General features: G+C 43.4%; 1 protein-coding gene across 1 annotated transcript in view; it reads left to right on the top strand.

Annotated features, from left to right (window-relative positions):
• TSEN15 (tRNA splicing endonuclease subunit 15) overlaps positions 1-7,583 on the top strand; it is a 14,754-nt gene extending 7,171 nt beyond the window's left edge. Inside the window, exon 3 of the mRNA XM_009275833.1 lies at positions 7,159-7,583. Within this exon, the coding sequence (XP_009274108.1) occupies positions 7,159-7,363 (205 nt within the window). The 3' untranslated portion in view covers positions 7,364-7,583. The remainder of the gene's footprint in view (positions 1-7,158) is intronic.
• The last annotated feature ends 7,888 nt before the right edge of the window (positions 7,584-15,471 follow it).

Below are 15,471 nucleotides of genomic sequence, written 5' to 3'. Positions count from 1 at the left end.
CTTTCCCTCATCCTCGGTGACAATGTTCCCCCCCGTATCCAATAAGGGATGGAGATTCTCCTTGGCTCTCTTCTTGTCATTAATATATTTGTAAAAACTTTTTTTGTTGTCTTTAACAACAGCAGCCAGATTGTGTTCTAGCTGGGCTTAGCTGGCTGAGGTTTGGAGAACCTTGCGTTTGTACGCCTTTGAATTTAGCAGTGATTCATACTTGCAGGAGGAATTCGTAGGTCCATTGGCTGGGACGTGTTTGCTGTTCGCTACTGCAGGCGACATCTTGGTGCACACTGAGTACCTAACTGCCAGTACATTCCAGAATTGTGGCGCCCCAAAGGGGATGAAGCAGTTAAATACAGGTAGTCCTGCTTCAAAGCTGGCAGAAATGACTTGTATAAACCAAGCTCAGCAAGCGTAGGAGAGCTCACAGTGTTGACAGCTGGATTTTGTAGATAGCGTTGAAAGCCTTGATCCTTCCAAGGGCCAGGGAGTTAGATGCTGGATCTAATGGAATTATGTGCTGTCTGTCCTAGGCAAATAACATTGTCTAAGCAAAATGTTACTAATAAACGGTCAGATTAAGTGATATGTCACTGCCCTGTTTGGTTTTTGTATGCAAGTGTTAGAAATGAAGAATGAAGCCAGTTGCATGAGGTTATGGAGGCTGCAAAGTTTGTTTTAGGCTAAGAGGGAAAGGGTTATTTTGTTAAAATGGTAACTTAATTTTGAAAAAGAGTACATAAATGTTTCATTTTAAAGCGGAGAAGCAGCTTCGGAGGCAAATCTGAGGACTGGAAGCAATTTATCCTCTTCTAAATCTGTAGTTAGTGAAATAGATCTTCCTCTAATCTGAAGTGGTTTTGCTTGTAAGAAGCACTGTTATTTTAAATGCACTGGAAGTGTGGCATGCTCCTTATCTTGCATCCTCTTCACAGTTTTATCAGTAGCTCTTCTGCTATAAGCGTTATTTGAGTTTACTCATACAGTAAATGAGACATGAAAATGTACGTAATGGCTTCTAAATGCAAACTCTTTATTAATAGTTTAAAAGTGATTGATGTGGCTCATACAACTGAGTTGGTTATGCAGTACTATGATTGAACGTCCTATAGTTTGTGTATCTTGTAGAACTTTGCTGAATTCTGATTCCTCCCTTTTGCATGATTTGTCTTGTTTCCTTTTTCGACTTCCATGGAAAAAAGGGCTTTATATTCCTTGGGGTTTCAATTCCTTTTCCTGACCAGTGAGGCATGTGGGTTTTCCTTAGTTTTATTCTTTTTTCCATTACAAAAACATGAGTTTCTTCCAGCATCCCATGTTCCTGTAGTTTGGAAACAAATCCCAAGAAATAGTGGTGTCCATTTACACCTCCCACCACCACCATGTGCTTTTTCCCATATATTTCAAGGCACTAAGTTAATCTAGCTGCAGGGCAGGCAGCAATGTCTGGAGCAGCGTTCCTGATGGTGAGCCATGCTGCGCTGTTTTTGTAGTCCTGGCTAAATTCAAGGTATTGTGCTTTACGGGAGGTTTCCTCTGCCTTGGTTCTCTTGTCACGGGGCCTATCTGAACAAGTCTGGTACAATGGCGCACTCCGATGCACAGTGTAATGATCTCTGTAGCGGTACAGAGGCCAACTTGTGTTGACTCTCCAGCCCTGCCTTGCATGGAGGGAAGGGAGCTGTCTGGGCTGGCCAAGCCTGCAATGAATTATTCATCCAAGTATAAAGGGCAGATTGAAAGCCTTTGGCTTTTATGGTATGGAAGGCAGTAGTTCCATTTCAGCTCAATGGAGCACTATGCAACCTCCATAAAACTACTCTGAGCTTTCAGTGTTGCCACTGCTTCTCAGAGGTACTTGCATGGGATATATCACTGAAATACTCTTTTGTTTGTCACAAAACTTCCTGCCCATGTTATCTTTCCTTTATGATTCTGTTCTTTTTTGGTTTTTTGGACAGTCAATTAAAACCTCAAGCTACAGTTGCCCGAAGTTCACCAGTCATATACCTGTTTCTTTCTCTGGAGCAAAAAGGGCAATGTTATTTTATTAGAAGCACATCATTAGGAAAGACGGTACAGATTTCTGATGTGTGTTGAAGGCCCATCTAGTATGAAAGTCTTTTGTTAATAAAAAATTAAGATGGGGGAAAGATAGAAAATTCCCCTCTTTTCTTTGGTTGGATTTGTATGGATTTATTTTGTTTTGTTGTTGGGTTTTGTTTTGTTTTTAAGCTATTAATTGCAACAGTAATAGAAGACCACGTAAGTTCACTGTTGCCATTTAGTTTGAATGCAGCAGCAAAGGCAGATGCAGGATGACATTCATAGTGCTGTTACCTTAGGTGCAGTGGTCCTTGCATGATGTTAAGTAAGTTAAACCTGCTCTTATGACTAATTCTTTAGTAGAAAAAAGCAATCCCTACCGACTGTAGTTTGTAGGTATCTAGAAAGCCTTTTCTAAAGCCCTTTTTCTGATGCAGAGGGCTTTAGAAATGCCAGCTCTTTACTTTGGATAACAGTGTCTCCTTCAGTGTTTGAGATTAAATCCTTTTCATCTCCTGCAGTGTGAGGTGAATGGGAGTTTGCTTCCTAGGTGGAAGCTGAGGGCTTCATCCTACTTGCATTTGGCTTGGTGGGAGCAAATCCTAGCTTGCAGCAACCATGCAGACACCATCAGTTTTTAGAGATGGGTTTTCAAGCTATTCTGAAAATTTTGGACTGTATGATCTGCCACAGATGAGAATTCTTATTAAAAAAAAATATTTAGTCTTATTCTATTTATGGGACTTAAATAAAACTTTCCGCTGTTTCTTGTGGTGTCTGTATTCCCCTACCTTATGTATGTTATTTTCCTTTTACAGCACCTTTGTTTGAGATGTACCTTTTTGTGTGGGAAACCTAAAGCTTTCGTGTTGCCTGTTTTAACATTCAATGGCTTTTCTTTATGGGGAGGGGGAGAGAAGGGAAAGGAGTGGTTGCAGGAAATTTTAACTCATAGACTTCTCATTGTGCATGTAGCAGCACGCACGCCTGATTGTTCTGTGCGCTCTCTTGGGACTCTAGATGCATTTTAGTTTTTACCAGGTAGTCATTGGCATAAATCCCGAGAGGGTGGCATATATAGGGTTGACTGTCCCCGATCTTCCTAGTCAGGCTGAGCCTGTGGATGAGCAAGTCTAAGGCGATGAACAAGGCAGAGCCTGTGGATGAACATATACTAAGATGATTGAGTATTGTGTTGTACAGTGTCCTTCAGGAGATGACAAAGTAAAATGGTGCATTCTTCCAACATAGGTTTTACTTGAGACTGTATTGAAAACATGCTAAGCTTTTATTCAGATACTGCAGAACAGTATTAACTTTCTCAGCTGCACCTTTTCTCATGTTAAGTCTCTACATTCTGCTTAAAACTTTGTCTAGCCAGTGGAGTGGGCATACCTGAATGCCTGTTGAAAAGGAGGAACCAGGTAGAGCCTGTCCATGCCAAATGCTTGACACCACAGCCTCTGTGGGGTTCACACTGTTGGAGCATGGCCTGTAAAGGCTGGGGAACCAAAACCAGAGTCATTGTGGACCCCTTGGTATCAATGGGAACAACATTTGCAGAATGTGTCCTAACACAGCTGTGACTCATGAGGAAGAGGCTGGTCAGGATGCTGGTGAGTGGAGGTTATCAAGACTGTTGGTGAAGTATGCCAAAGTACTGGATGTATTGAATTCCCCTGTTCCAGAGGCTTCTAATATTTGACACTTGCAGAAACATTAAATCCATTTTTACTTAAGCAGAAGCAATCGTTTATAACTGATGTCACTTGTATGGTGTAGCAGATGTACTGGTCATTAAGGAGCTTATCTGTAACCATTAACTTAGTAAATTAATCAGCTAGCTCTGTCGGGGGGTGGTGTTACATACGGGCTTCTTGTTTAGGACTTCATTTTAGTCATTGAATGCAGCTGTTGTGTGATGTGCTGTGAAGACGTGCTGTGAGATGGGCAGCCTAGAGGGCTGTATCTCTTGAAATAAAGGCTTCTAACCTTGTTTAGGCAGTCAAACATGCACTCTTTTGAATTTCAGAAGGCGAAGAACACTTCTTGCTTTTTTTTCATAGACAGTGTTAGATACATCAAAAGGATTAAAAAAACTATACCTTTCCTGCAATATTTCATCTTTCTGTTCATGGCAGGTAGCAAGTGCAGTGAAATCAGCACAAACCCAGATGTTCACTGACGACTCCTTTGAAATGTCTGCTGCTGCAGAGAAACTTTGTGAACATGCTGGATGCAGAGGCTAACAGTGATGCCTTCAGGGGAGGAGAGGAAACGCAGGCATCTGACACGGACTTCCTGAATTCCAAAGCTTATTCTTTTAAAAGATACCCTCTCATTAATCCGCAGATGACCTGCATTGCATTATGGCTAGTTGTGGTATGCATGAATGAGAGCTCTTGTTTTGGGGCTGCCTGTGTTGAGAAAAGGGGGAAGAGGAGAATCTTGCATTTGCAGTTGTAATTCTTTACGACGATAGAGGCTGATTCCCCATGTGCAGTGGAAAGCGTTGGACTCCATGGACAGCAGTGTTAGCAGATCATCCTGAGGCAATGGCACGTCTTTGCTCTTTACATAAAGCCTGAAACTCAGCTCCCTGAAAAGTAAGTCAGAGATGCAAAGAAATGTCATGAATCTGCTGTCAGGACCCGGCCACTTTTGGGATCATGGTGCATCTTCTAAGTCTAAGTGCTAAAAGGGGGGAAATAAAGGTTCAGGTGTCTGCTTGACAGTATAAGAAAAATTGTGAATGATGGGAAATCTAGATCTAAGGTGTCACCGTTACACCCCTAATAGAGTAGCAAGAGAAACGGTGACAGTTACTAAAGAAAATATGAAGGAGCTTCTGCCCTGGCTGACAGGTGAATACAGGCCACTGCCTGAGTCTGCTTCCAGATATGGGACTGTCCACACTCAACACAAGTTTGGTTTCTTTGGGTCCCAAAATATCTCTTCTGGATAGCTGTGCTCTTTTATTTGGCTTTTTATTGTTATTTCTATTTCACATTCCCAGGAGACAGAGCAAGATTAATATCCACTGCTTCATAAAAGCCATGGGTAGTTCTTTCCTCACTGGGTCTCTGCCAGTAGCCTGGCCTCATCATTGACTACTTATTCAGAGCTTCCTCCAGACACAAGCTACTGAGGTGTGACAAGTGGATTCTTGCTCTGTGCAAGTGTAGCGTGTCTGGAAGGACATCTGGAATCCTTTCCCAGGCCCTTGTCACCCGCCAGAGCTACGGCAAGACATTGTGGTGCTGGAGATACCCTTAAAGAGGGGCTGGAAGTGACAAGAGCAAAAGGTGCGCAGCATCAGCACAGACGTACAGCGCTTCACTGCTGTGCTTTAGACATTCAGTTCATTTGTCCTTGCTTACTGTGGTCCTGGTGCCTGCTTGTACACCTGTGATTCACTTGGTACTTACTAGTGCAACTCCAGCAGGCACATGATCCCTCTCACTAGGTGATGCTTTCACTGGAAGGCCTTGCTGTATTTGAGGCATTGCTCATAGTGGGATGCATTTCTTTCTTGTTGCAGAGCACCTCCATCCATGAATTGCCTACAGCTTTGGAAGGCAGGCTTGCGTTTATGCTCTCCTTAATACCCATGGTGCAGTTAGTGTTCCCACAGCAAGGCCCTGAGCCTGAGGCACCTGCCAAGTAAACGTGCAGACAAAGCACTGGCAGGGAGCAGAGAAGTTAATGTCACATTGCTTTAAGTATGAGTCTTTTGCAGGTGTCACTCTTCTGCCAGTGGCCAATACAGTATCTCTTTGCTTATTTGTTCTCTTGTTACGAAATGTGCTGATGGTAGAAGGACCAGAATACGGCTTTTCACAGCCTTAGTATCTCTGTTGCATGAAATGACTAACTAACTATATTGTATTGCCTTGTCTTGCATTATATGTGGGCCAGTAGTGAAAGCAAAAGAAAAGGCACTACTGAATTTAGCCAAGTTGAATTATGAACAGTTCAGAACACAGATGGATACTTAAGAGGGTCACAGGCTTAATGGCATAGGCTTTCCAGGCTGGTGCTTATTCTCTGCCGCTTTCCATTTGGCTTTTATTAAGGGATCAAAGAGGTCTAGAAGGAAGATGATGATTAAAGTTTGAAAGCTGATGCATTTAGAAAGAGTCTTATTTCCAACTACAGTTCCCAGCTTCAGAAAAGCATGTTTTCTGGTGAATGAGATCTTAGGGGCACATGAAGTGAGGGATGATTTTTCCCACTGCATAGCTGACCTCTCCCCAGAGCGTAACCTGTCCTGGCAACCCCAGATAAGCCCTATGGCACCCGAGCTTTAGGTGAAGGAGAAAGCAAGCATTTCCACAGGGAGCTATGGGGAGTGTTACTGCTCTGCTCCTGGGCACTGTACTCCTTCAGTACTTGCTCCCCAGTCAGAATAGTAATAGAAGGACTCCAGGAATCAGTGTTGTCCTCAGCTCTGAACTGAAAAGCAACTGGCATGTTGTTATTAAAATAAGCTGAACAGGAAAAATTACATAACTTTGTCTTGAATTTTTAAGGAAGACATTATTTATGCTGACTGTCTTGAAGAACATTAGTCTTGTGGCTTCTAGTCTAGACGGTGAGGTAGAGAAACCTGGCTTCGGTTCCTGGGTCTTCCACAGTCTGGCAGAGAACTGTAGCACAGAGACTGGAAGACTTATCTCTACGAATGGAACAAGTCTTAATTATTTTGTTCTCTAATTGAACACCATGTGTTATTCAACTAGATAGATTTTTGGGTTTTTTTTAAATCTAATGAAAACAAGGCCATTAGATTGCCATGCTATGATTGTGGTAGTTGAAGGACGGTTGAAGCATGTGCACAGTACTACACCTAAGCAAAGCTTAGAAGTATGCATTGAGCCATTTCCAGCAGAGATGTATGTAACTGAGTATATTTTTATAAGATTCTTTATTTGATTTTGTTGCTTGATTATATGACTTTGGATTTTTATTAAAACAGATATTATACTTTCTTTAGTGAAGACAAATTTGCAGAATAAAACCAGGCTGAATAAAAATAGCAATGGTGCTCTTCTACCTTTGTGCAATTGTTAGGTGGTTGTGGACTGCTTTCTAACCGATTGTTTCCTCTTCTAGGATAAGAGAAATCATAAAGAAAGCGTCTCTCCCACAAGACGATCCTGACACCCCGCTGTCAGTTACCTTGGCCATAGTTGAGTCAGATTCCACAGTAGTCTACTACAAAATGACTGATGGCTTTGTAATACCAGATCCTCCTGACGATACTGAAGATGTGGACAATAAACAGTGGAGAAAGAAAAGAAAGAAGCTTTTCAAATGATTAAGACAAACAGACTTTTCTTGAACTACTGTCCTCAAACCTAAACAAATCCAGGAACTTATGTATGTAAATAAGTAGTGTGCTAGTCTGCCTTCTGCATATCAAGTGTCTGTTCAGGGAGAATGGAGGCTTGTGCAGCTGCACTGTAATGAAATGCCATTTAAAGTATGAAATGGGTCACGCTTTTGAGACAGATTGCTCCCGACTAATAAATATTCTTGTGAGATGTTTCCAAAGCTAGTCTCTCCTTTATACCTGTTCAGGTACATAATAGAATAAACACATTCTTACCCATATTGTAAATACTGATTAAAGGTAAATCTTAAAGGTTTCTGGCAGGAGTACTGATACTAAGTTAAGGGCTTTGTAGTTTACAGAGTGTCTTTGTCTTAACACTGTCAGAAGTGCTCATGCTACCTCCCAGGTTACATTTCTGAACGCTTACCTTCTTTCCTCTGCTTTTTGGAGAAGAGATTCCCCCCCCCCCAGGAACACTTTATTTTAATTTTTTCTCTGCAGAGGGAAAACTGACTATAGCAATACCAGAGGCTACTAGCACAAAGTGTAAATTAGTAAAGAGGGGCCTCTGGATCTGCCTGAAGAACCTACGAGCAGCAGCCAGCCCTTCATGTGGAGGTAGGTTATGACTGGATCGACCACAGCTGAAAGCATTGACCCAGGGTAGTGTTACCCACGTAGCTGAACGCACACCATGCTAAAGGTCACAATCCAGGAACGCCACCAGGCGCTTGTTCCACATACAGTGTTGGACGACTGTCTAAGAACCAAAGGTACCTTGTATTCGCATCCCAGTGCAATGAAGTAGTCTAAATGGTGCCCTGCCCTCTCCTTGGGTTTCTTGTCTGTGAAATAGCTTCAACTTGCTTTTAGTGCTTCACCATGATGTTAGTGCTTAAAGCTCTCTGAAGAGGAGCACAAGAATGGGGCATGTTTTTATCTGTCACCAAAGTACGTCACCTTCTGTGCTACTAGTGAACACTAGCTGTTACCTGCTTCTTGTAGCAATCAGGTTTCTAAACCCATTGTAATTTCTAGGGGTCTTTTTTTTTTTTTTTTTTTTTTTGGACATAGCTTCTGCTTGTTAAACTGGCTGCCCAAGAGGTGCTTCAGCTAGAAGTAAGTTAAGAGGAAAAAAAACTGACTTTCAGTTTCTTCTACAGGAATTTTCCATGTCTTTCACACAGAAATCTTCTTCAGGTTAAACAGAGTTTCTTGGTGATCAAATAGCATCCCAGAAGCAGCTTTGTGAGTACAAAAATGTCCATATGACATTTGTGTGGCCAAGGACCACACATTCAAAACTGGAAGCACAAGAGCTCTTTTTTGCATGGGTATAAGAATGGGAGAGAATCCAAAAAAACAGGCTGGAAATGAAAGGCCATTTAAGCTTCAGTATCCCTATGACTAGAGTGGATGTTTTCATGGTTGCGGAGTTTGAACCTAGTTTGGCTAAATACGCTAGGAGGCAGAATGGTCTAGGAGGGAGAGCCCAGGGCGGGAAGGCCTTCGCACCCTAGGTGACGGTAGGTATTGCGTTTGGGTGCTGATCCTGCAAGTGTTTCACGGGCACCTAGTCTGGGCATGGGAGGCAACTGCTTTTCTGCTTGGTCTGACTTCATTCCTCTCGGGGTGTTCCTGGGCTTGCAGCACACAGTCACGCCACCCAGCTTTGACAACAAACTTGGAGGAGAAGGGTGCACTGTCACCCAGAGCTCTGCATGGCACCTCCGGACAAAGGGGGAAACGTCTTCTATCAGCTTCGCCACTAGCACCATTGCCCAGGGGTGACTTGGGGAACTTGTTAATCTATGGGGAACAGGCTGCTGTGCATGCTCAGGTGCTTTGCTGAGCCCATCCCAGCCTCACTAATCCAGGAAGCTACTCGGAGCATGTGAGCAACTTTCTGATATTGTCCCTTGCACTAGTGCTATTTTTTTTCATCTTTTTATTAGTAGTATTTCTCACTGCTGTACATCATGACAGTACTGTTTCTTACAACTAGCTCCTCACATGTGAGCTGTGGTTCACTGAGGTGAGAGCTTTGGCAGCTAATACCAGCTCAGAAAGGTTTGCTTCTGGCACTTTTTGTTTTCAGCTATTAACCTGATCCTATGTAGGCTGAGCTTGGATGGGTTACAACTGTATGGATGTGTACCCAGATCTGTTAGAATAATTGGACAAGCCAGACACAAGGCTGTGTATGTTTTGATGCAGTTGGAAACAAAATGGTTGCCTTTTTTCCCGTACAGCAAGGGGAGACCATGGGTCTGTGGGCTTCAGTCATGGAGAAAGGCAAAGAAAAATTCTCTCTTTCTCCATCTTGCTCCCTTCATGGAGGAAAAATGTAATTTTATTTTGGTCCGATGCCATACTGCCTTAAGAGGGTACCTGTGTGCTGACTCCTGACATGCTGTGTTTGACCTTAATGTTGATATTTCATTTACTCTACTGCTTATTCCATAAAGTAAATCTTACACTTTGCTAGGCTACATAGCACCAGGTAAATTGTCCTTGTTATAAGCTGTTAAATACTTCAGCCCCAGTGTGAGTATGTGCTGGAAAAGAGCTGATTTTGTGTGAAGGTGGCTGTAACAAATGCTACATGTTGCAGAACTTACATTTAAGCAACGCTTAACCCCGAAAGCAAATTCTTTTGCATTTGCTTCAATTTCTGGGATGTACTGCCATTTTGCAGTTCGCTGCATGACTGATGTTTGGCTTTTCTCCTTAATTTTATTATTTCTAGGCACAGAAAGAGGGGCATAACTTGAGCCTCCTTTTCTATACACTGAAAACTGCTTACCCAGTCTTGAGAAGCTGAGTTGGAGAAACTGTGTCCGGAGGCTTTGATTTCTGCCATGTGCCCTACTGAGAAATGATTATATAGGCCTTTTTCCAGCCTCCGTAGATTCTGGTGGTTCTTTATTTCTAAGGAAAAAAAAAAAAGAGAAGAATAAATAATGTCACTGCACTGTTTGTCCCATATGTATTACAATGTAAATAAGGGGATGTCAAATGAGTTCAGAGCCAGCTGTGCTGTTCCTTTACATTCCACTGAAGTATTTCTCTGTGTCAATTCAACAGCACACAGCCCAGAGCCTCTGGTGTTCCAGACACTGAATAAAGATGGGAAGAGACTTCCCTTAGAAGTGTATCAGTTCAGAGCAGTAGCGCATTAACATTCCTAAATCCATAGTGTCTTGGTGCTGTGCCTAAAGTATTCAAACATTCCTCTGCTTTAAGTGTTTGTGAGACATCTCTAGAAGCATGAGCCTTGACATCTGGCCTCATCACCTTTGCAAATTCATCTCTTTTTTCAGTCCAGAAGACTTTACAGGCTACATCTTGCCATCTTTTAAAGTTTGTTTTTTTCAAGTTTTATTTGCCAAGCACGGCTTGATTTGTTTTACTGTTTTACTCTTGACCAACAGAAGGTATATTTTAAAATCTTAACAGTATCATTTTCCGGTAGATTATTGTTTCAAGTCTTTTCTCTCTTTGGAGAGATATTTGCATTGAAGCTTCCCCACCGAGTAAAGAATGATAGAAAAGCAAAGTGATGTTTTGGCATGGATTTGATGGTGAGACTCGATGCCCAGTTACATAAGTGAGCATCTGCTTTGGTTTATGCAAACTGTGTTTCCTTGAGGCATTACTGGCATTGTCACCTGAACTGTTCTGTATCCAGCCTGACTGTTTGCAACGCATGCAGAACATTTTACGCGAAAAAACACCGGTCAAGAAGCAGGAAGCCTTGTCAGATGCGTAAAGAGGAGCTGTGGTAGCAAGAAGTGGCCAAGAAACACGTGCTGCAGCAGACAGCTGCTAAAAGTGAGCAACTACTGCAACTTTCCCCTTCTCCATGCTGAATAAGCAGAAGCGTGTGCGTATGTTTGGGCAGTGGGCTCCTGTTGGAGTCACCTACGCCTTTGTGGCTGTGCGTGTGCTGTGTGCAATCTCAGCGTGGAGCAGCCGAGCGAGCAAAGGATGCCAGAGCGTCGGCTCATGATCTGTCCCTGCTTGCCAGGGCATGCCTGCGTGGCAGCGATGCGGTCCCTCACAGTGCTGCCCAGCAAGCAGTGACTAGATGAAGGTGTGTTGCTTCCAAACCACACCCTAAGCAGGATCCTGTCCCCCACAAAATGGCCCTCAGCATCCCCACAAAACAGTTCTGTTTTTCAGAAATCACTAGAAGACAGACATGGTCTCCTCTTTTAACCCCTTCTCAAGTTGGGCAAGGTTTTCCACAGGATCTTTTGCTTGGACACAGCGTTGAAATATCAATAATATTACTAAAGCCAAACAATCTTAATCTTTCTCTTTTCTGGGTCAGCAACCCAACAAAGCTTTTTTGTCTAATTTAAAACAATTTTTTTCTAATAAACAGTCCCTATGAATTTATTAATCATCCTACTAGTATTGCAGGTCCGTAGGAATTACATGTTTAATAGGTTGTCCCAGTAATTTTCAGGAATCTAAACTCCATCAACTAGCCTGTAAATCCTGCTTTATATAAATGGGCTTACTGTTAATCTCCTCTAGTCCTCCAGGGATGTTTCAGTCCTCCATTATAACCCAATAGTTTAAAACTTCCTTAAGTCATTAGCCAAAGCAAATAAACCGAGATAAATTCAGGCCCTACTAACTGAACTTTCTCAAACCAAATAGCCTTTCACCTCTACTTTCTTTATTCCTATTCTACTTTAATTTTAATTGTCCCATGAACTTTGCAAGGCTAAAGCAATAGCATTGAACTCTTCAGCCCTTTCAATCCCTTCTGTCAAGAGATGTGTGCTTTTCTTCATCTCCCTCCTGTTTTGCTTTTTCAACAGTTTTCTTACTGCCTTTCATATTGCTGCATCACACCTCGGCACGTCCCTATTTTGCAGGACTGGGAGGAATTTGGTGCATCCTTGGTGCAGATCCTGCTGCAGCGCCCCAAGCTACAGCAGATACCCAGCAAGCGAAGCAGCACCTGCCAGGATTGCAAAGAAACTTGGACTATACCAACCAACAGCAAACTGCCATGCTGGCAAGTAACCCCATGCAGAAATGAAGATAACTATGAGCAACGAGGGTTTCCTAACTCTTCAAAAACAGTTGCAGCTGCACCTCATATTTCAGAGTATCCCAGGGAGTCGATTGCTTTTCCATTTTCTTTCCCTCATTTCTCAGATGCTCCCACTTTGGTGGCACCGTGAGCCCGAGGAACCCCGGACTCAGCCACTACCTTCAGCAAACCTGACTGACAGCCCATTTGCTGGGGTGAATTAATGAGCGCCCCAACTCCTGATTAGCTACGTGCTGTGTGTTGTGTCCTCAGCACCTAACTGACATAATTTATTGCCCTGATGGTTTATCTTCTCATTAATCATTCTTTGCATCCCCACCTAGCTACAAGCTTCTCCCCGTGTTTCTTGTCTGTCCATCAAGCTCAGTTTGCCAAACCTGAATGGCTCTTCTCATCTTTTTCAGGGCTTTTTTTTTTTTTCCCCCCTTGCTCACTGCTCTAGTATCTTGCCAGCAAACCTGACTGACAGCCCATTTGCTGGGGTGAATTAATGAGCGCCCCAACTCCTGATTAGCTACGTGCTGTGTGTTGTGTCCTCAGCACCTAACTGACATAATTTATTGCCCTGATGGTTTATCTTCTCATTAATCATTCTTTGCATCCCCACCTAGCTACAAGCTTCTCCCCGTGTTTCTTGTCTGGCCATCAAGCTCAGTTTGCCAAACCTGAATGGCTCTTCTCATCTTTTTCAGGGCTTTTTTTTTTTTTCCCCCCTTTCTCACTGCTCTAGTCATCTTGCCAGCAATTTTTTTACTATCGTTTGCTGCCCTCCTGGTCCGTATTTTATACGTAGCACCCTATCCCTTAATTACCCTCAAATTTATCTTTTCATGCTATCTGGAAGCTCCCTTTTCTTTCCAACCTTCCTGCTACCACCCTGTCTTCTGCTGGGGTGCCTAGATGGTCTCCAAAGAGCCATCTATGCCTTTCTCTGTCCTAATCCAGGTACCAACTGGGCATCTCAATTCCACCAGACCAGTCCCATTTACCACCAAAAATCTTGGTACAATCTGAAGCAAGGTCTCACAAGCGCTGTACCGATGTCCAACCTGCGGAGGAGGCTCTCTCTTGGTGAGTGCTGCCTTCATGGTGCAGGGTGGCTCTCGCCCCCCTTTCCACCATCTGAAACACCCACATTAACACCCATCGTGGATGTTTGCTGGATAAATCTGCAGGGCAGAGCTGGCTGAAGCCAGCTGGCTGCATTTGCACCAGAGGGCGCTTACAGACTGCTGAGCAGGAGTCGTCTTCTTCTGGGAAAGCCAGAGCTTTGCAAAACTCACCTCGCACTCTGCTGCCCGGTTCTCAAAAACAAAAGGAGAAAAAAACCCCTGTAAGCAGCAACCCCTGCGGTGGCAATCCTCCCTTCTTGAATGCTGAAATGATACTACAAAAATGCTAGCCTGGGTTGAGGCTAAAGAAATGGTGGTTCAGCCTGAAAACCAGACATGGGCTCACGGATGCTGGCAGGTTCAGTCCTGGATCTCCCAAAGCAACTGGCCAATTGGCTGTGGAGGCCGGGGTTACCCTCGCCCTCCTGCCTGGAAGCTGGGACACACAAACAACGTCCTTGGCAGGGGATGGGGTTTATGTCCCTTCCCCAGTGTGATGCTGTCTTGCGAGGTGAAATTCTGTGCTCTGAGCTATATAGGCCACAATAACTCGGTTATTCTCATTAATTTAGAAGTCTGCAAGTGACTTTGCTGTAGTAATTTTGTATTCTCACGGAGGGACGCATTGAAAATCATGGAAACTAAATACATCCGAAGGTGTTTGTCTGCCCATGCCACTGGTTTCCGCAGGCAGGGGGTACCAAATCCTTCTGTGGACCCGAGGTCCCCCCCTGCCCTCCCCATCCTCCCTTGCTAACGTGCTCCCAGCCAGCCCAGCACAGCCCAGCCTTAGAAGGACAGTCAGTTCAGGAGACGTTTGCTCTGGTGTCCTCTTCTTCGTGACAGGTCAGCATCCCTTCTGCAAACTGGTCTGATATGACCATTTTATGATACCACCACTCAGCGAGCATGATTTTCCATCGTGATGGACTCTTAAATAATGGACTGAAAGAGAATGTGATTTTGGCATTCTCCAGAGGCTCAGCTAAGCCTCTATGCTTATTAATAACATTACATGACTTAATTAGGCTGAATGGTAGAGAGTTCAGGACACTGATTGTTGCCCACTTCTCCGTCTATTAGAAAACACAAGAACAAGACTTCGGGGTGTTTAAATCCCTCCCTACTGTCTGGATCCTCCGCAGCTGATTTTTCCACCCCGGTGCCTCAGCAAGGGAGGCAGGGTGTGAAGCAAGGGCAGCCTTGCCAAGCGTTACAGCAAAACACCACAAAAGAGTCTTTTAGCCAGCCAGCGTGCTTCGCCTCTGCTGTCTGCATATATTAGATACTGTGGTATCCTCTAACTAAACAGCCAGCACGGCCAGTTTCTCAAAACCTGCCCCAGTCCTCACTCTTGCCTATTTAATTCTCCCTTATAAGATATAATTTTATATCTGCTGTGTTAGGAAGTTGACCTCAGCATGATGGTAATCCCAGCTGCCCACCTCCTGCACAGAATCTTGCAGTCTATGGGAATGCTTCTAGATTCATACATACATCTTTTGAAAGCTTAGAATAAATATCCAGAGGGAAAATCCAGCTTGAAACTAGCCATAAAAGATTATATTTAACATAAAAGAACATGAGATAACATAAATAATATAGTAACATACGAAAGAAATGGTCGAGAGAGACTAGGAATTCTTGCTGTGCTTAAAAATATGGTACATTCTGCAGAAAATAGTAGAGCAAAAGAGAAAGCAGTCACTCTCCCAGGAAGATTTAATTTACTGAAAAAGCAAAATTGAAAGTACAAGGGAAGTATTAAATCACTTGAACTCCATCATTTAAAACATATTGCTTATTTTCCTGAGAACCAGGTTGCTACTAGTTAGGCGTTTATAATCATCACTGTCCTAAGAAGGGACGGGCTCAGCTGATACTCTGACCAAGCTATTGCTAAA

This window comes from Aptenodytes forsteri, unplaced genomic scaffold, assembly GCF_000699145.1.
Source record: "Aptenodytes forsteri isolate BGI_AS27 unplaced genomic scaffold, ASM69914v1 Scaffold289, whole genome shotgun sequence".
NCBI lineage: Eukaryota > Metazoa > Chordata > Aves > Sphenisciformes > Spheniscidae > Aptenodytes > Aptenodytes forsteri.
Note: the sequence above shows the minus strand (reverse complement) of the source record. Positions and strands in the feature narration are given on the sequence as shown.